Raw genomic sequence first — 21,193 nt, 5'->3', positions numbered from 1 at the left:
GATGGTCGCGGCCGTATTTTTCTGAGATCACGCCATAAACTTGTAACATAGCAGCAGACGATGGCGTGGCGGCGGTGGCGGCATGGAAGGTGATAACGCAACAAAGCTTGCATTGAAGCAGAGAGCCCAGCTGTGTTATTAAAAGCGATTGAAAGAAATAAATAGATACGGTAAAAAAAATTGTGTGATGTTCTTTAGCTCGACATCCGCCTTTCGCTCGCTTTTGGATCAACGTTACTCGATCGCCTTGTGGTGTTGACGACAAATTGGACCTCCAGAAATGTGTTTTTCTTGCCAGCCTCAGCTACCGTCTTAATTTTTCTAGTACATGACAAGTGTTTTTATATCTTTCTTGCACAATATTTGATACCTTGGTAGCGATCTTTATGAGTGACTCGTCAAATTACACTGCATGTCGTCATAGCTGTAGGTGCAGCAAATCACTGATTGCTTACGTCGTGCTTACGCAAAAAAACATGGGCGAGTTGCCGGCAATTTGTGCAGTCGAGAATAGGGCCCGTAATGTCAAATCGTCGTCGTCGTCGCTGCTGCTTCTGTCCGATGATGAGCTTGCGCTTGAATCTGTGGTGCTTTCATCATCTAAAAGTAGCAGCAATTCCTTGTCCAGACGGCCGCGCTTAGCTGCTGCCGTACGCACTGAGCGACTACCGCGGCTGCTGGATTCCGCCATTTTTCCTCCGCCGCCCGGGGATAAAACCAGAAGTGACGCAAAAGAGGTCATGTGACTTCCTCGGCGTTCCCTGTTACTCCGCCGCTGGCGACGGAGCACCGAGAACTGCTCTCGGCTGCTCTCGGCGCCAAAAAAAGTGCTCCTCATCGACCAATGAAACACAACGCCCCTGCTCCTGCCCAACCACTGGAAGACGCCAGAACTCGCGAGGGCACTTTGGGTGCAGTTATAAGTGCTCCTGTTCGCCCAATGGAAAGCGCTATTAGACTTCCTGGCGGCATTCGCAGTCCAACAGTTAGCGAAGGTTCCAACAGATGACCCGCGAGCAGTGGAGCGCGCGGTGAAACACCGGGTTTATCGCGGGAGGAGCGAGAAGGGAGGGAAAGGGCGTTGCGGGCGAGCGGGAAAGAAAATTAAGAGGCATTTAAGTGGCAGGGGCGGGAGACGACTGCTGTCTTTCGACGACCATTGCAACGAAGTGAGCACTTTTTTCACCAACGTGCATTATGTTCGTATGACATTTGCAGCACCGGATTAGATGCGGTAGGTTTTATAGAAAACAAAATCGCAGCACACTTTTCTTACGTTCTACTGTACGGAAAATACGCGAGAATTTTTGTGACTGGCGAGGTATGGCCTCGTGATAAGAAAACAAAGTGACCCCCGGGCATTGTTCTCGCGGCATGCGATACGGCCGACGTCCAACGGCCAACGAGACTACCAGCATTAGTGGAAGCAGCCCGATCTACGGCGCATCCGCGTTTCCCTGCCTCGCATACGCTGTCACACTCCGGAGTTGTAATACGCAGGCCCCGCGAACTCATCCCTGTCGTGAATGTTAATGTGCCCGAACGTAAATCGCCCATGACATACAATGAAGAACTGCCAAGGGATCCCAAGAGACACTGCAATGATACATACTCTAAATCACGCCAACAGCGTCGCCACGAGGGATGGTTAACTAGAACTGAAACAAGCCGGTCCCTGTGCCATGGGCAGAGGTAATTTAAATTTGCGACACTCACCAGCGCGGGCCTATAATAAATGCATGAGCCCGTCGAGCGAAGGCCCGCCCGTGTTCATTGCGAAAGGAAACGTCGTCTTCAAACTGCAGGGCCCTTGCAACGTAATACGAAATTACTTGGTAGCTGAAAACTTCCGTGCAGTATGTGAATTTAAAGTAGCAGCAGTTTAATGAGTCAGGGCCGCTTGCCGCTATACAGCCTGCCCCGATGCGCGGGCGCGGACGTTGACAATGGCCACGCACCCTTCACGCCGTCCTCCTCCTTTCGGCTGGCGAACGTTGAAATTTCCGCAGCGGCTCCGCGCCGTTCACGGCGCCGCTCGACGACCACCTCGAGGGGAATCTCGCCGAGCTGCAGTTTCGCACGCTGAGCTCGGGTACGCCTTTTTAAGACGATAGTCTTTCTAGGGCTACATAAACTCGAAAAGTCTGGTCGGTCTGTCACTCGATTCAGCCTCCCGGCATCTGTGAAATATTGCTTCAGCAGGAGGTATATACCGACAGGACCGTTCCAAATTACTAAATGTGCTGGCATACGTCATACACGTCCACATTATGCAGCGCAAAGAAAACGTCAGGCGTAGTTGAGGCAACATTTGCGTACATAACCCTGAGTACCAGCGCACTCTTTCAATTAAGGATACACGTTGGATTGGTTACAAGGTAGCGCACGAAGAAAACTACGCATTAAAAAGCAATGTCGAAGAGATGCGTGATTAAAGCAAGCCCAAAAAACGTTTTCGGCGCATGCTGCTCCAGGCAGACCCGCCGCGGTGGCTCAGTGGCTAAGGCGTTGCGCTGCTGAGCACGAGGTCGCGGGTTCGATTCCCGGCCGCGGCGGCCGCTTTTCTGATGGAGGCGAAAAGCAAAAACGCCCGTGTGTACGAGATTTCGGCGCACGTTAAAGATCCCCAGGTGGTCAAAATTAATCCGGAGCCCTCCACTACGGCGCGCCTCATCGCCTGCGTTGCGTCGGCGCGTTAAACCCTACAATCAATCAATCAATTGCTCCATGCAGAACACTAAAAAATTCAGAGACGCAACGCGAGCAGTGCAAACGGGAACAAGCCTCCATTGTATTCGTCATGGAAGGAGCTGGGCGGGAGAAGACTTTCGGCATTCGCACCGGCGCAAGCAGATACGCGGCCAATTTATCTACATTTCATTTATGTATTTTTTATTTATCATACACTGCGAACCATTTAAGGTCAGCAAGTTCGAAGGTAAAACAATGGTACAACAAAGTAGCAACAAAATTGTTACTAGGGTACATCAAATGTAAGAAAAACATGGCAATCACCGTCAAATTTTACTCGTTTCCATAGGGCTGAGTGCACCCACTGCAACACAATCCATAAGCAAAGCACCACACTCTTAGGCACACAACATGTTGTTAAATCAAAGAAGTATTGTGAAAGTCAGGAAACAAGGCGCATTTTATGGTGGAATGGAAAGGAGAGTGGAGTTTCGGGGCAACAAATTCTACTCAGTGGTTGATTTCGAGAAAAAAGAGTGTATATATTCCTGCGAAGATTGGCTTTAGGCTGCAGCTATGTTTGTGACGGGAAGGCCTGGAAGAATCTTTTACCATGTAATTTTCTGGCTTTATTTCTAGTTTAGAAAAATATATTAGACGGAGTAAGTTACGTCGAGCAGCTCGTCGTCTGTCCTCAAGAGGTTCAAGATTTGCCAACTGCAACATCGCAGAGGAGAATCGCGACGTATATACCTACTGCAAATAAAACGGGCTGCCAGGCGCTGAATTTTTTTTTCTTTTTTTTGTATATTGCTTTTTGTGTGAGGGTCCCATACTACGGAGGCGTACTCCAAGGACGGTCTACCATGTTTTGTAAGCTTTAGGCTTTAAGGAACTGGGGGCATTAGCTTAGAAACCCTAGTTTTTTACGTGCGGAAGAGCATGCATTTACTATATGGGTTGTCTAGTTAAGGCTCGAGGTAATTGTTACACTCAAATATTTATATTCTTCCACTTGTGTAATCTGTGACCCTTTTATGTCATATTGGCAATGAAACTTGTTGATTTTGTTGGTGACACAAAAATGAGCAGTTTTTTCTAGATTAATTACCATGTTCCACTCTGAACACCAAGTTTCCAAGTTACCGATATTTCTGTTTAAAACTTGTTGATCTGCGGTCGAGTTTATGACTTTGAAAAGAATGCAGTCGTCTGCGAACAGTTTAACTGATTCGCTGGTATCTATTGCTTCAACCAAATCATTAATATAAATGTTAAATAAAACAGGACCGAGTACGGACCCCTGCGGTACTCTGGAAAAAAACGTCTAGAAAACGCGAGCGCGATCCCTCAATCTCTAAGTACTGTTTACGGTTTAGTTGATAAGATGTGACCCAGTTTGTTATATCTGAAGGAACGCCATTTGACTTGAATTTATTTATTTTTTATGTGGAACTCTATCGAACGCCTTCGAGAGGTCAAAAAAGATCACGTCAACATGGCTACCAGCATCTAGAGCCTTGGCAAATTCATTAATTGTAGTTAATAACTGCGTAGTAGTATAATGACCTCGTCGGAAACCGTGTTGGTACTCAGTGAGAATATTTTGGGATTGAAGAAAGTTAGAGATATTTTGCAATAATATGTTCCAGCAATTTACAACAATGGCAGGTGAGAGAGAAGGGCCGATAGTTACAAAAATTGAGACGGTTACACTTCTTAAAAACAGGAGTCGCGCGTTCAATACGCCAATCATCAGGTATCGCACCAGATGAAACGGGTTTCTGAAAAATGACTGCAAGGAACCTGGCTAACAGTGTAGCATAACGTCTGAGAAATGCGGAAGGTATATCGTAAGGGCCTGTCGATTTTTTTATCCAATCGCAAAAGCAATTCGGTGACACCTTCCAAATAAATCCTAATGACACCACAATCACCCTTTTCACAAACAGCACCGTTTGAAGGATCTGACATTGTAAACACACCTCCGAAATAATCGTTAAACACCTCAGCCATTTCTCTTGGGTCAGTAAGTACACGATCACCTTTGGCGATTCGATCAAGCCTCGTGCCACCCTTATTCGATAAAAATTGCTAAAATTTAGAGGGACTTTCAGATACATTATTTATCCACGGATTCGTACTGCCAACTTTTCTCACTTTATTTGGAATAAAATGTTGTATACAGAAATGATAGTGAGCTTTGAACTTTGTCCATAACGTATTAATGTCATCACTATCATCAAACAAAAGAATGGCTTCTTCGAGATAATTAGTTATATTTATATCTTCTGCAGATGTGTACTCCTTTATAATAATAGATTTGCATTGGGGTGGGTTGGATTGACGTGGGAGTAATGACGTAAAGTATACCAACTTATGATCTGAAATTCCCTCACAAATTTCGGTGGTAATATCAGTTATAGTTAAAGAGCACAACACGAGATCTAGGATCGAAGATGTACTGTTTGTCACCCGAGTGGGAAGGAAAACGGTTTGCGTCAGATTAAACGCCAAGAGCATGTCAAGAAGAAATTCAGAATTCGGCATGTCTGTGGGGCCGCACTTTAGCGTTTTCAATTATTACTAGGCAGGTTGAAATCCCCAACAATTAAAAGGAGTTGGTTGCGGTACTGGTTTACCTGGTCGTAAAGTTTTAACAAAAATCTGATTCAGCATTGGGCGGTCTGTACAGACCTACGACGATGATTTGGTTTCCTAAAAATTCACATTTGCAAAGCACACTCTCGTGGTAGACATCAACCTCAGGCAATTGATGCGACGGCACACCACTTTTGACAAGAACTGCAGTGCCACCGCCCCTTGTTTTTCGATCCTTACGATAGCACGTATATGAAGGCGGAAACACGCAACTATCTGCATCTTCAGGGTGCAATAAGGTTTCCGAAATAACGGCTATGTGAGGGTCATAGGATAGCAGAACGTGTTCAAACTGTTCTTGTTTATTACGCAGGCTCTGTGCATTAAGGTTTATCAAACGAATCCGCTCGTGCGCTAAGGTTTGCTCGTCATCGTGATGTCAATCTTAGCTGCGTAGCTGCGATGTCGACGGTGGTTTCCACGTGCCTGGGGCGCGGTCCAGCGGCGCATGCCCAGAGTGGGATGTCCGTCCAGTATCAGGCAGCGGACCAGGCTTGACAAGAAGAAACACCTGTACGACAATCCATGCAAGCTTAGGCATGTTGTTCTGAAGAACGTTGCCGTGCCATTTAATTAGCAGAACACTAGGTGATAACCTCAATTGTGGTTTCAGTGCTTTGTGTTTTCCATGCGGAGCTGTTAGCCTCTCGTTGGTAGAAAAATTCCGTGTCGTAAACAAAACACCGAGGTAGGACCGAGCAGTTCTCGCCCAAAACGCCGGGCGAATGCGTGCTAACCAGGCGTGGAGCATAGAGCTAAGTACTCGAGTCGAGAAAAAAACCATAAAACAAGCATCCATACCGCATGTTGCATGATAAGACACCAGTGAACCCCCCTCCGTGTGTTCTGGTAAAGAGTAGGTTTGCAGTTGCTCTCGAAAGGTGAGAGAAGTTGCCGTCATTCGAGGGCTAGCGCATGCGTCAGAACCCAGCATTTGCCGCCAGAGGAGCTGAGTGCCAACGACAAGCTCGCCGAGACAACGACGAACATTTCACACCCTCCCCCATCAGCATGTGTAGTCGGCTACAACAGTTGCGCTTGGCGACCACTTTCACCGGTTGGGATGGCATCCAATTTTTTATCTTGTCAACGGTTTACTACTAGCAGAGTCCTTCAATGCTTTACTGGTCACGAAACTGCTCCGTAACTCAATGGGGGAGCTTCATATGCTGCATTTGGCCGCCGCGCGGTGGCGCCACCCTCTCACTGAGGTCACTCCTCGGGCGGCGTTGCGCTGGCTCGAACGGCGGAGCCGCGGCGAGTTGTGTTTGTTTTGTGTGGGAAAAAAATGTAACGTGCATATCGTGCTCTCGTGATGCGACTTAAGTAGTGGAACGACGATGCCGAACATGTGTTGCGTCCCGGGATGTCGTTCCTTGTACAACGATACCACAGAAAATGTTTCCTTGTTCTGTTGACCGAGCGACGGTCAGCTGTGTGAGAAATGGAGGGGTGCCATTCCAAGGCAAGCAACGGGAGATTTCAGCTTCGATTATTAGTGTGCGACAGTGTGTGGAAATGCACAGTGTGTGAGAATGAAAAAAGCAATGTACCATTTTGAGAGCATCGTGGACCTAGAATTGTACAAGCTAGGCTAACTTAAAGCTGGAATTTTGTCATATCAGTCAGGTTGTAGCGGTGCTTCATTATCTGTTTGCAACCTTGTATTACGTTGCGCTCAGGCTCGCCTGTAAAAAAGCTTTGGGACATCCTTGTGCTTTTACTTTTCATATTTCCGCGAATTATCCCTTAGGGTTCGTTTTGTTTGTTTTGTAAACGCGCGTGGCCGATTCCGGTTTCTTATCTGGCGTTTCAACCGGAGCGCCCGTTTGCTCTTTTTGTCGTACGTCCTATGGGGGAATATTGTTTGATATGGAAAGGGTGCCACCTTGTCGCTAACTTGATTTTTTGTTTCTTCGACAATGTTCTCGATCCTATTTCTATGGATCTGAAATTAATAACGTTCCAAGAGTAACGCACGCATAGCAAACGCCGCGCAACTCACTTTATCGACGTTCATCTGTTCACGTCACACTGCGGACTGCTTCTTAGACGTTTGTGTTTCATTCCAGTCTTTTGTAGTGCAGGAGATCGCTAGATCGCTGCGTTCAGAAAAGCTTTGCGTCGTTCTTTGCTACGTGGCAATATTCTGTTTCCTCCGTGTGCTGCACATCGCAGCGCGAAAAAATAAATTTTTGTACGCTGGACCATGCTCTTTTGTCTCCCTTCGTAACATAGAATTTTTTTGTTGCGTGCGATAAAATCAGTTTCATTGTTCTTTTTTCGCTTCCTGTTTTTGCAAGGATTGCAAAGCGTGGAAGCAGAAAGACACATTGAGTAACATATATTTCTTCGTGTTTTGATCCTTCGCGTTTCTGCAGCGTTTTTAGATGTTCTCAAGTATGTACCCACTCATCGAAACGACAATACTATTGGCCTATCTCTTTTAGCGTTCTGTGCATGACAGAGCAATCAACGGATTCATTAAGCGTAGTCTGAACGACGCGTACTTGGTTTCTTTGTTTTTTATTGTGTTATCTATAGGCCCGCAGCAGTCCGTCACTACACAGCTACCGTATGTGTGGTATTTACAACTTTGCTTTAAGAAAAAAAGAAATATACATTTAAAAATCCGTAAACACGATGGTGCAGCGCTTGTGCCAGAGCACACAGAAGCCGTTGCCGTTCGCGGCCGAAGTCTACAGTAACTTATTTTGAAAAATAAAACCCCATTGAAGGCAGGTGATAAACACAATTACTGGACTATTCATCGCTAACTACTACGAAAAAAAACACACTTAATCAGCGCGCAGACACCAAAAGCAGCGAGCGTTTGCACGCCAAGAGCTGGCAAATACGCCGCACGCGCGGCGGCTGGATGACCTTCGTGCGGCGGTGGCGCCTGTAGTGGCGCGCGCGGTCCCTATATGAAGCGAGCGCCGAAGTTTCGTGACCAGTAAAGCATTGAAGGACTCGGCTACTAGTTTACATAGCTGTGAAACTCGTGTCCTACGATATTAATTGGAGAATCCGGCAGCCTTTATCGTTCACACCACGGCCCCCCGACCGAGTGGCCGAGACACTGCTGCTGCGAGGATGTCTTGACGATTGTGCTACCCCGTGGGCGCGAAATTTGCTCCAATAAAGGTCCGCCATAGTATCCGCCATAGGTCCGCCACTGAACCCCTATATATAGCCTTCATAGATTATGAGAAAGCATTTGACTCGTTCGAAACCCTAGCAGTCATTCAGGCATTACGGAACCAGGGGGTAGATGAGCATTATCTAAGAATACTAGAGGATATCTACAATAAGTCTACAGCTACCATCATCCTCCATAGGGAGAGCAGTAAAATACCTATGAGGAAGGGTGTCAGACAAGGAGACACAATCTCTCCAATGTTATTCACAGCATGTTTACAAGAATTATTCAGAACGTTGGATTGCGAACAGGTGGGAGTAAGGGTTAATGGAGAATACCTCAGTAACCTCAGATTTGCTGATGACGTTGCCTTGCTAAGTAACTCGGGGGACGAATTGCAAAGCATGCTTTCCGCACTGGGCGAACAGAGTAGAACCGTGGGCCTGAAAATTAATATGAAGAAAACTAAAGTAATGATCAATAACCTCGGGACAGTACAGTGGTTTGAGATAGGTGGCGAGGCAGTGGAAGTGGTAAGCGAATATATCTACTTAGGCCAAGTTGTGACCCCAGATCCCAACCATGAGGCAGAGATAATTAGAAGGATCAGAATGGGGTGGCGTGCATATGGCAGACATTCTCAGATAATGAATAGCAGACTACCATTGTCGCTGAAGAAGAAAGTGTATGACAGCTGCATCTTACCGGTACTCACCTACGGGGCAGAAACTTGGAGGCTTACTAAGAGGGTTCAACTTAAATTGAGAACGACTCAGCGGGCAATGGAGCGGGAAATGACAGGTGTAACATTAAGGCACAAGAAGAGAGCGGAGTGGGTCAGGGAGCAAACGGGTGTTAAAGACATATTAGTAGAAATTAAGAAGAAGAAATGGACGTGGGCAGGGCATGTAATGCGAAGGCAAGATAACCGCTGGTCATTAAGGGTAACAGAGTGGATCCCTAGAGAAGGCAAGCGTTGCAGGGGGCGGCAGAAAGTTAGATGGGCAGATGAGATCAAGAAGTTTGCGGGGATAAATTGGTCACAGTTGGCACAGGACCGAGGTAATGGGAGAATAATGGGAGAGGCCTTTGCCCTGCAGTGGGCGTAGATAGGCTGGTGATGATGATGGTGATGACGATAGTATGCGTTGCATGGTTTATGGTCTGTCTTTTCTGTGTAGGCACGGGAAGCTGCGAATTGAGCGAGCAACATCATAAAGAGTGCACTATTACCTCATGGATTTCGCCTCCAACCTCCTTTGTTTCCGTCATCATAACTATGTTCAGTGTCGGTGGGCCGCCCGCGATATATTTTTTTCCCACAGATTACACATCTAAAAACCCTCTTTTAGTCAGCCATTCATCGGATCCCAGAGCGGGCTGCTGCTTTTTTCTGGTGTCTATTTGTACGTACGCGCACTGGCTCGTGGTCATACTGCCCAGCCCTTGGCTTTTATGTTAAACTTTGACTTCAGCCCTTAGGGCAGCATAGCTAAGTTATCCGCTAGCTGTTCGGGGCCCCCCCGAGCGACAAAACTGGGAAAGGCACTGTCGGTGAGGGCCACCATCGTGTTTGAACGCCCTAACTTCAAACACCGTGTCTAATCAATGAGATGGGGCTGGCAGGCATGTGAACAGATTTATGTGAGCTGCCCGCCACAGCATGTGCTGCTAGCGATGTCTGCACAAGGCCGCACATAGCACGATCGACTCGGCTGTAGCTTGACTATGCTGAGCGCCTAACTGTGCATTGTGTGGCGCTGGCTCTGCGAACAAACAGCCGGCAGTGTCTGGCGACGTCAGCTGGCGCGTTCACGTTGTAAATATTCTCAATACATGTGCCAGCGTTGTTAGTATTGCCTCCCGACACGCCGCGGGAGCAGCGACAGGCTCCTGGGCTGTTTTCCCACGCGTACTGCCCAGCGCTACGCCCGCGATCATACTAGATGATTCTCGCACGTTTTTAATGCGTAGAATTGTTCGCCGATTATCTGCACAGCCAGGACGGTGTAACGCCCCCTATTTGCACATAAAGGCGGAATTATTTTGGGGCAAGTAACACGTTTAACCGCTATAATAACCTCAATGGAGATAATTGGTGCTACAGAAATTTGAAAATTCAAAAAGTAAGAAAATTCTTTACAAAAATGAATGGACCATATCAAAAATATGCAGATACCCGCCGCGGTGGCTCAGTGGATCAGGCGTTGCGCTGCTGAGCACGAGGACGCGGGTTCGATTCCCGGCTGCGGCGACTACTTTTCTGATGGAAGCTTCCCAAAACGCCCGTGTGTATGAGATTTCGGCGCACGATAAAGATTACCAGGTGATCAAAATTAATCCTGAGCCCTCCACTACGGCGCGCCTCATCTCCTGCGTTGCGTCGGCGCGTTAAACCATAAAATCAATTAATCATTCAAACAAAAACACGCAGCTGGTACATTTAAAAAACAAGAAAAACCGAGCACTAAACTAAAAAAATCACATGACGATTACTATACTGCCTAGTGCGAAATTTGTACGCAGCGCGAACTGCAGTCTTCTCGGTTACGGCGTGTACCTGGGTCACTTGGTCACTGGGTCACAAGGGGCTGTGTCACTGTTTCCCGTTTGGGTGGGTCCTCACAGAGTTTAGAGGAAAAGACACGCAGACACGAACGGGCATCAACAGATAACAGTTAAGTTTGATCAAGAAGGGTTTAAACGGTGCCGACACCCTCCACTCATGGGCGCTCGTCCGGCTCCTGGTCAGGTAGGTAGAATCGTGTCAGGCGGGTGGCAGGTTCCGGGCCCTGGAGGCGAGATCCTTCGCTCTAGCGCCGAGGTGCACCGGAGGCACCCGCTCACCGCTGGAACGGGGGATAGAGCTGTCGAGCCGGGGAACGCGTACTCCGCTGGGCTGTGGGGGTGATCTAAGAGTGCAGCTCGGAGCCCGCTGGTCCGTGGTGGCGGAAGGCGCAGGGAGCGGCGTTCTTCCCTGTCTCGTTCTCGGGCCGGAACGCAGGAGCGCGCTATCGGATTTCTGCTACGGCGGCTTCCTCCGGCGGAATCGCTCGGTGTCGGCAGGAGAATAGGACCCCAAATGCTTGCTTCGACTTCTTATGGCCTGCGCGGGTTGCGTGGAGAGAAGGGATGGCGCGTCGGGGAACAAAGGAGGTGTGGAGTCAAGTGGTGGCAGCGGTGGGAGCCACTTAACTGAAATCGCAGAGTCGTGCGCCCCCACGCCTGAGAGGAAACGAGGCACCGTCATATGAACGAGCTTACCATGACCCAAGCAGATGTGCTAGGCGCGAACGTCATGGCGGTGGGGGAACGGTTCCGGCATTTGCGGGGGACGGAAACGGGATAACCATCCTGGACTTTCTACGTGTACGCGAACAGGTGGGGGTCTCGGTGGCTGGACAGACGCACAGACTACAGGAATCGCACGCTGCAAAATGGTCGGTGCGGCCTTCGACTTTGCATGGCATGAGGAGGCTGTCGCTGCGGCAAATACTCACGCCGAGTTCAAAGCTTTAGCGAAGAAGAGGTTTGATACTGAGCCAGAATGTGCAAAACTACAAAAGTTTTTGTTCGCCAAACAAAAGGACGGGGAAGACGTCGTCGTTCGCGAGCAGGCTCCGCGCGCTGGGCATTGCAGCTGTTAGGACGCAGGACGGCACCGAGACGGAGGATTAGCGCAAACCTTGTACCCAGTTCCTGAACGGACGGCGAGAGCCAGTCCGCAGATTCACGCTTTCCCGCGACCCCAAGAATATCGGAGAGGCTGTTGGAGCGGCTGTGAGGAACGAAAAAAAAACCCGCCCGCATCTTCCCACGGGGGGAACTCGAGTAAATGCGTCGCAGAGTGGTGGGGGTATCGCGTGAATGTTGCGTAGTTGGGTGTGGTTTGGGAATGCTTAATTGTTATTTCGCCTTTATTATTCTTATTTATTGAATGAAGGAGAAGCAAAGGCAAGGAGTGTAAAGTTAAAGTCTGTCTGTATTGCTTGGTGCCGTCAAGCAAAGCGTCAAGTCAAGCGAAAGCCAAGCAAAGACGCCCTTGACTGAATTCCGAACGCGCGCTCCGCCGCTTATATACACACCGCCCGCGTTCGAGGGAGAGGAGTACGGGGGAGAGACGCGCATGCGCACACTTCCGTACACAAGCGCGCGAACTTTCCACGTACCCACCACGCCGTTATCACGTGTACACGCCCTGCCGCCGTTACTGTTGAGCGCGGCGCAGCGCACGGGTAGCTACGACGCATGCGCGCACAGACGCGCTCCCCCCCCCCCCCCCCCCCCCGCACCGCCGCAGCTGTTGTTGAGAGCGATGGAGCGCACGGGGTACACGCGCTCCTCCCGCACCGCCGCACCTGTTCTTGAGAGCGAGGAGGATACGGGGGAGAGATGCGCACCTGCGCCTCGACGCGACGCGCATGCGCAGTGAGCGTGTGGACGGCGCCGACAACATCGACGAGTGACATCGCGAGCCTAAGAAATGCTCCGCATTTAAAAAACGAGCGAGAAGTAAATAACGGCCGCATGCCGGTCCGATCCTCCAGGAGGGCGAGCAGGAAACTTACCAGCTTCGCGAGCGCCTCGAAAGGGTAGAACGCCTGTTGGAATCCAGAATGGCGTTGCAGCATGAACAAATGCAACAAAACGGCAGGCGTCGCGGCAGCGGGAGGAGACAACTGAGATGTCATGCGTGCGGAGAGCTAGGACACATTTGTAGGAACTGTAGGCAGCGCGATCACCCTTCCGGCCGGTCACGAGGGGGTGATAAAGGAAGCGTGGATAATGCGGTAGTTAATTCCGCCTCCCGGTCGAAGCAAAGAAACAAGTCGAGCCCCCTTCAGGCGGCACTCTCGCCGAAAAACGAAAAAGCAAAGCTCGTTAAGAGTCAAGTCGTGTTTGCTTCGTGATCTTCGTGGCCAAGTTGAAGGAGTGCTCTACCAAGACTATCGCGCGGCAGCGCTTAATTGCATTCCCGCCTTTGACGAAGCACGTGCGAGACACCGGCGGAATCCGCCTCTTTCACAACCCCACTGCGCATGCGCAATCCCCTAGCGGCCAAGTTCCTAAGCAGTCCGGCAGGGGTAGCAGACGACATTCCCCACAGCTCCCGCACAAGCGGGAAGGGGTCGTGGTTGTATTTACATCGTTTGATTTTTTGTGTGTGCTCGTTGTGCGCGGAACAATGCCCACAACTTGTGCTGCTTTCCGCTGTAACTCGGAGTGCCGAAAAGGGAATGGTGTCGGCTTCTATCGCTTCCCGTCGGCTGCACGCGATCGGCTACGGCGACTTGCGTTGCTCGGGTCGGCTCGGATGATGGGAACTTTAGGCTTAGCATCCTGGCGGATATTTGATCGCGGCTATCTGTGCAACTGCGAATGACAATCCGTAACACAACTTTTCACCACACTATCATCCCCTTTCTCGCATGTGGAACTTTATTTAAGCTATAGCTACCCTTTGAGCGATCGGTGACCAAGACATCTGCGTAGCCTGATTCGATGCTTCCGCGCAGGTATCGCCATCTCTCGGCCGCTCGGCGCACCGCGCGCCGCGGCGACCGGTCAGCGTAGGCTTGCATCGGGGCAGATATCTGATCGCCGCTTTTAAAATAAGCCCTGAAAGCAATCTCTAGCACAATTTTTCACCACACTAACACCTACTTACTCGCATGTGAAACTTATTTTTAGCGATCAGATTGATTCAGAAGAGCAGCGACAAGCGCGGTTGCTACCGTGGTCTGCGCCGGATCGAGCCGCTGAGTATGCCGAGCTGGCAGGCGCGGCCGGCGTGTGCGCGGACTGTTTCCGAAGGCAGAAAACGCTTCACGATTGCTTGCTTTAACCATTTCTTGCGAACAAACGTGCAGAATCTACAAATTCAGCTCAGCCATCTTCGTAGTTGATCATGGAGCAAAAACACTGGGCGGAGCGACGCCGACGACGCATCTCATGCGCGCATCGGGCCATGTGTCTCAAATTCACGCGAACGACTAGTCGTGGCGACAGTCGTAACGATCAGTCGCATGCGAATCGCGTGTACCAATCGTACATGTGTCCAGCGCTTAAGGGGCGTCTGCGAACTGCCGGCCTTTGTTGAGCTGGCGATCGCAGTTCATGCCAGACGACTCCAAGTACTGCTCGCTGTGCTGCTCGGACGGCACACGGATCTTTCCGAGATTTCTCTGCCAGCCCTCATTCAGTGATAAGAAGCCGCCTGGTATTATGTGATGACCAGGGGCTGTCATCTTAAGGCGCTATAACTCCAACACAGAAGAAAAACTTCGGCTGCTCCTCGCTGTAATGTTGGTCATGTGGGATTGCCGTGCATACGAGAACGCAGCCGGCGAACCCTGCCGCTTCAACTTCCGCTATGCACGCTGGGTGGCAGCACACCCCAATGAAAGAGGCGGATTGAGTGAGCGGGCCGCCCTGCTTGCAGGCGTTGCAACGTGGGCGCTCTCGGGACGTCTAACTGAGCGGATGAGGGCCTCTGTCAAGGACTTAGTAGCATGGTCGTTACCCCCTCCCCTGCCCTCTCCCTCTCGGCCGGCAATGCAACAAGTTTCTCTCCCCAAAATCCTGGCGACGCCCACGCTTAGCAGCGGTCGCTGCGTTACTAGACTTCTACTTGTTTTTGTAGACTGTTTAAATGCGAATCCCTTCTGCACCAACCGTTCCTCATATTTCCTTTATGGAGCACCGCTTCACATTATTTAGAGACGGCCGCGCAAGAAACGTGGTTTGATTTAAAGCCGTTATTGTGAATATCTCACTCTTTGTTGCCTAGGCTTTGCACCTGCAGTTTCCTCTCCCACTAACCACAAAATGGCGTCAGTTAAAGCAGCCGTTTGGCGCTTATAACATTTCAGGCATGCTTTAGAGGCGAAAAAAAATTTTCTTCTCCCCATGGCTCAGAAACCTTGGGCTGCTTTTCAGGTTCCATCCCAGTTACGTGCAGAGAAGTTGTTCGCATGGATACGGTGGCCGCATCTTTTGTGACCGCGAACTGCACGGGACATCTTTTGTGACCGTACGTGCACGGGACATTCCGTATGTACTTGAATTACGTTATGTAAGGGTCACGTGCGGTTAGAACTCCCGAAGATCTGCGTGCCCACGAAGAGTGGCGAAAGGAACAGGAAATACAGAGCCTTGGCGCTACAATGCAGAACGACAAGATGAAGTCTAAAGAAGGAAAGGGCGTTTCCCCCTCGTTCATCCTATTCTTCCGTGCTTCCACCTACTTGTCCAATACATTAAATCCTTGAGCCAGTGCAATTAGTATATTCACCTGGTTGTGTGAACGCAAGACCCATACAATTCCGCTTTTTCAAAAGTGGAGATGCCTGCAGGTTCAGGAGCGGTGCTTTACGTCCAAGAGCTGGGAATGTTCCGCTACCTTCAGCGACGAAGTTTTCACTTGAGACACTGCGGACAAATAATTTAATCTAATAAGCGCAGGCGGGGTATTCTAATTCCCTGAGCATGCATGGCCGACTTTTAAAGAAGCTAGTGCAGTTTATTTTGTGCTAAGGTAATACTGCCAAATAACTAAAGCCACCCCTCCGTTTCTCGACGCAATTTCGACGCACGTTTCCTGAACACCGGATCTTTAAGGCGTGCACATCAAGAATTGCAACAGCCAGTTCACATAAACAAATGTGCTCCGACTAAGCCACGAGTTGTTCTTTCAAAAGTAAGACCCAGCTCCCTGTCTTAATATCTCTTCCTTACCTTACTCCAGCGGAAATCTGGGAAGCCACATAAGCCCTTGCGGTCGGCCGCGGAATGCGAAGACCCCGTTAGAGCGCGCGTGACACGAAGTCAAATAACTCAAAAGTGAGTGCGCAGGAGCCTTTGTTTTGTAAAAGTAAAATATAGTGATTCTGAAACAAGTGAGGCAGCAGCGGTGTGCCAGCCTTTAAAACCCAAGTTTGTCGAGTTGGGAGCGGTCGTGCTGCAGCGAGCGAGTGTGTACGCGGCATACCTAAGCCAAACTCTGGCGCGACGGCTTTGAGGACTACGTTTTGCGTAGTGTGTTCGAGCGCACTAAGAGGCGGCGACGGGAGCTTCGAGAGAAAGATTCCAGTCACGGCCCGACTTCTTTGTACAGGCACGACGTACGAGCTGTTATTCAATTGAGGTAAGTTTGCGGTTCTGGTTTTACCGATGGCTGTTTTTTCTCCACATGTGCACAACAGCTAGGTAAACGCGTGCCGCTCACGCCAGACATCATCAACCGTCTGGCCGTTGTTTGAAAAAGGTGCGTCAAAACTGAACATTATTCCCGTCCAGATTGGCTGGTGTATTCGGACTCTGTTTATGTGTGGTTGTATTGCAGTCAAAGGGCTCCGGCTTCAGCTTACGCAAAAAGAAAAGAAATCTTTTTGTGCGCCATTTGGACTCTGGTTCACATTTGGACAATAAATTATCTGCGTACCGCAAACTTCACCCTTGTGTGTGCGGCACTTATTACTTTCAGCGGAAAGTGCACGTGGAGCATTTCAATTCCGGCTTACAGTTGGAAAAAATTGCCGAGCCCAGAACCTTTATGTATTTGTAGTTCAATCGCACGTGCTCGTTTGAAGGCACTGGAATACGCACAGTTGCTGTCGTTGGATTCTGAGGACTTATTTAATGAATATTAAGCGAAGTCCCGGTTGCGGCCCTCATAAAATTTCCCCGGTAATCCAGCGTGCGTCGTCGCCCTTTACCTGAGTGTAAGAAGAATAAATTTTTTATTGCGATTCCATGTATCCCTCAAAGCCTCCCTCGAACTGCCGGCGTTTTCGAAATGTTCGCAGGGAACATTTGGAAAAAAATGAAATGGTCTGGGTATTCACCAAAAAGATTCATTGCACCGATCAGTTCTTTTCCGTTCAGCGTTTGGGAAAGAGCTTGCGTCCTAGTAAAAAGTAATCGCACCTTATTTAAATGCAAATAGCAGCATCGGGGCATTAAATATTGATTTTGCATTTACGTGCACATTAGTACGTAAACCAAACACATAATTGCGCTGATCTTTCGACCAGTAAAAGCAAGTTACTTGACAATCGAGAATATCCGAATATATTTTGCTCTTTAGTGCCTGCAGTAATATTTTTATTTCTTCCGTAACCTCGAGCAATGTGGTAATGTGCTGTGCCATTTCGACAAATGTTTTGTTCGCTGTTCCCTTGATAAATTGTGTATTCGGTTTAAATGGACGTTGTCTCCCTTTCATCGTGAGATCCAGCCGAATGAGTTGAATTTTGTGTAGCTCATCATGTTTTTAATTGAATTTGTCAGGAAATACGAAATGACAAGCACGTTACCACTGTGGAACGATACTGAATGAGTTAAACACGGGGTAAAACTAGCACACTTTCAGCGAAATATTCTAAAAAATGAATGGACTTTTTCACGCCCAATACTTGTTCCAAGCATAGACCCGAAAAAATTAGTACCTTAATATATTTTGCTCGCTACCCTCCAGCAAACATTCCTAAGCTTATTTCTTTACGCAGTTCAACCTACTTAGCTCTTTTCGGTATTAGTGGCGGACGCAGGATTCGAATTCATTTTTCCCCTATCCTTCAAAAAAGAAATGGGAATGCGTGGGAACAGGAAAGAAACAAAGAACCTAAACAAAGAATAAATGTAAAAATAAATTTAAAACTTCAGCGTGCCTTGGGTGTACTTTGCGACACCTTGAAATTTTGTTCTTCTCTTTGTGTTTCTTGATGCACACTGCAAAATGGGTTATCGATGTGGAATTGGACGTCCTAAAGTCCAGTATGGTTGCTCTGTAGTTTGCGATGGAGACGCATTTACCGGTATGGTGTGACGAGTTGGAACAGAGTTGGAACAAAGTTGCAACCGAGTACCTTATCTTAGCGAATGGAAGAAGATGAATAGTCGTGCGCCTAGATATACTGCGCTGGTGACAAGCGGTGTCGTTAATGAGCTCAGAATGACGTGTCGTTAAGCTCTCGTTGGATAAAGAACGGGGTGACGGTAACCCGATTTTATCCAAGCCACACCTAAACGCCAATACAACACGTCGCTATGTCGGTAGCCTTCTGTTATATACCTATTCATCGCGACGGCCTACACGGCCAAGCGAGAGGGGGAACTCACTGCGCGCCTTCTGCGAGATCTTGGCGAGCAGGAGGCGTATGTCGGCGAAGTCCTCGTTCTCGTCGAACGAGTGGTGCGTGGCGTTCTTGCCGAGCGCGCTGAAGACGGAGGAGAGCGAGAAGTAGCAGTCGGTGTGGCCCTTGGAGTTGTCGCGGTACTGGTGGAACAGCAGGGCCACCACGGTCCAGTCGAACTGGCGCATCACCTCGACGAACACCTGGCCGAGGCCGGAGAAGGAGCCGTTCATGCGCGTCAGCAGCCGGTAGTACACGGACTTGGTGTCGAAGTGCTCGTTCTGGCCGGCCGCCGTGAGCAGCGGCAGACCCCACTCGGACGCGTAACGGATCACCGGCGCCAACACGTACGGGCACGACGGCCCAAAGAAGACGTCCACTCGGCCCGAGATGTAGTAGTCGAACACGGACAGGGGCCCGTTGCTGGACGAGCACTTGGTGTCGTAGTAGTGCACCACCACGTCCAGCTGCGTCTTGGCCACGGCCACGAGCACGGCCGGCAGCACCTTCTTCAGGGCGTACGGCAGCCCGTCGTCGTCTGGCGCCAGCACCAAGAAGTGCGGCACTCGGGGCCACGCGCGCCGAAGGCTGTCCGCGCGCATCTGCTGGGCCCTGCCGATCACCGCCTGCTGCTGCTGGTCGCTGGACGCGGCTGCTGCCATCAGGCCGGCGGCCACGAACGTCCACGCCGTCGGCACGAGTAGGACGCGCCGCCGCTGGTGGTGGAGCACGCTCATGTCACGCGTTGCCCGCACGCGCACGGCCGCTGCTTCCCGACTAGGGACGCGCGGCTGCGGCACGCGGCGACGGCCAAGAAGAGAATTCCCGCCCGCTTGCGCTGCTTGTGAGTGCTTTTCCCCCACCCCTCTGAGGAACTGCTCGGGGAGACCCATCCAGAAAAGATCTGCCAAGGAACGCTGCGCCATCCCGCGGAGCCTCGTCCAAGCGGGACATTAGTTGCAGCCGCTCTCCGTGCGCGGCAACCGCAGTCGCTTGCCAACAGGTGTCGTCCGCGCGTTGGATCCTCGCGGTTCGAGACTAACCAATGGAGGGCGCCCGCTCAGTAAAAGCAACAGCGTACGTTTTCAAAAGCGACAAAGAAATTGAACAGTTATGCCACGTCCTAGCGCTCTCAAAATTTAAATATTTTATTTTATTTTATTATTTTGCGCTAGTCACTTGAGTGCGCAAAATCTTCACTTTAGAACATATTCGCCGACAGAATAGTTTTGACGCTGCTGCTTCAATGTTACGCTTCGGTCTAACTCATTCCCTTTCGTTCAAAGAAAGCGAGATTCTCCCCTTTTGTCTCTTCTTCCCTTTGAGACCATTCAATGTTCGAGCCGCTGCAAAGGAATCCCCGCTGCTGCAAGGTGTGCAAGCTTGAGATGATCATGGTCATTTAGCTGACGGCGCGTGCGTAATAAGCACAATCGTTTTTAGGGGAATATATAAAGAAAAGCTGCCAGGTCAAAAGCCCTATCCGGAAATTTGTAAATTTTCGTAAAGTTGGCTTTTCCAAACAGACTATGTAGGAGGATGTGCATGCTTTTCAGGGTCATTAATGTCTCGCTTATCTGAAACTTTTTTGAATTTTGGTAATGCAATTAACGGCACTAAAAAAAGCACAAGCTCTTCGCTCGCTCTCTTGCTCTTTCTCTATCACTGTGTGTGTGTGTGTGTGTGTGTGTGTGTGTGTGTGTGTGTGCGTGTGCGTGTGCGTGTGCGTGTGCGTGTGCGTGTGCGTGTGCGTGTGCGCGTGCGTGCGTGCGTGCGTGCGCGCGCGCGCCCGTGCGCGAGCGCGTGTGCGTATGTGCGCCTGCTCGTGTGCGCGTGCGCGCGTGCTCGTGTGCGCGAGTGTGTGCGTGAAAATAGTAAAGGAAGACATTGAAAAAGAATGCTACTAACGTTTCGGCATTGGGACCGGCCCTCGCCAAAATAACGCAGCGGTCGTTGTCGTGCAGTGTTTAAAAAAGCACACGCGGCCATTCCACAGACCGCGTGAGTGCAGAAATTATGAGAAACAAGCATGGCAAGCAAAGTGCAGTACACCATCGGTCGTCGTAAAAGATTATAACTAAATGCGATCTGATTGAGTTATTGATGGAGGGGTTTAACGCGCCGAGGCTACACCCTGGCTATAATGCGCATCGCCGTGGAGGGACGAGTGCAGATTCCTGGGCAAGTTGATGTTGCGGGCAAGTTGATGGACTTACGGCTCTTGCCTGCTTAGTGTGATCAAGGAACCCGTACGGGTTCCGAAACGTCTCTGTGTTTTTCACCTTGACTTGGTCAGTGACCGCATTTCGTTCTTGATGTTGCACTGTTGCAAAATTCATAAAGCTTGCGGACAGGGACAACTAACAGAAGAGACTCTATGGTGTCACTTCCCACTGTCTTTGTCTGCATTAGCTTTGAATTCTCCGACATTTTCAACGTAGGGGAGGACTCAGAATTCATTTTGACCACCTGCAGGGGAACTTTACCGTGCATGCGCCGAAATGTCGACACACGGGAGTTTTTGCTCTTCGCCTCCATCCGGAAAGCAGCCGCCGCGGCCGGG

General features: G+C 49.8%; 1 protein-coding gene across 1 annotated transcript in view; it reads right to left on the bottom strand.

Annotated features, from left to right (window-relative positions):
* LOC144178108 (atrial natriuretic peptide receptor 1-like) overlaps positions 1-19,482 on the bottom strand; it is a 267,231-nt gene extending 247,749 nt beyond the window's left edge. The window contains exon 1 of the mRNA XM_077705645.1: positions 18,617-19,482. Coding sequence (XP_077561771.1) covers positions 18,617-19,367 — 751 coding nt within the window. The 5' untranslated portion in view covers positions 19,368-19,482. The remainder of the gene's footprint in view (positions 1-18,616) is intronic.
* Between the last annotated feature and the right edge of the window lie 1,711 nt (positions 19,483-21,193).

The sequence above is a fragment of the Haemaphysalis longicornis genome, unplaced genomic scaffold (genome assembly GCF_048455015.1).
Source record: "Haemaphysalis longicornis isolate Haplotype H1 unplaced genomic scaffold, Haemaphysalis longicornis Haplotype H1 scaffold_4, whole genome shotgun sequence".
Taxonomy (NCBI): Eukaryota; Metazoa; Arthropoda; class Arachnida; order Ixodida; family Ixodidae; genus Haemaphysalis; species Haemaphysalis longicornis.
This window is presented reverse-complemented; position numbering and strand designations above follow the sequence as displayed.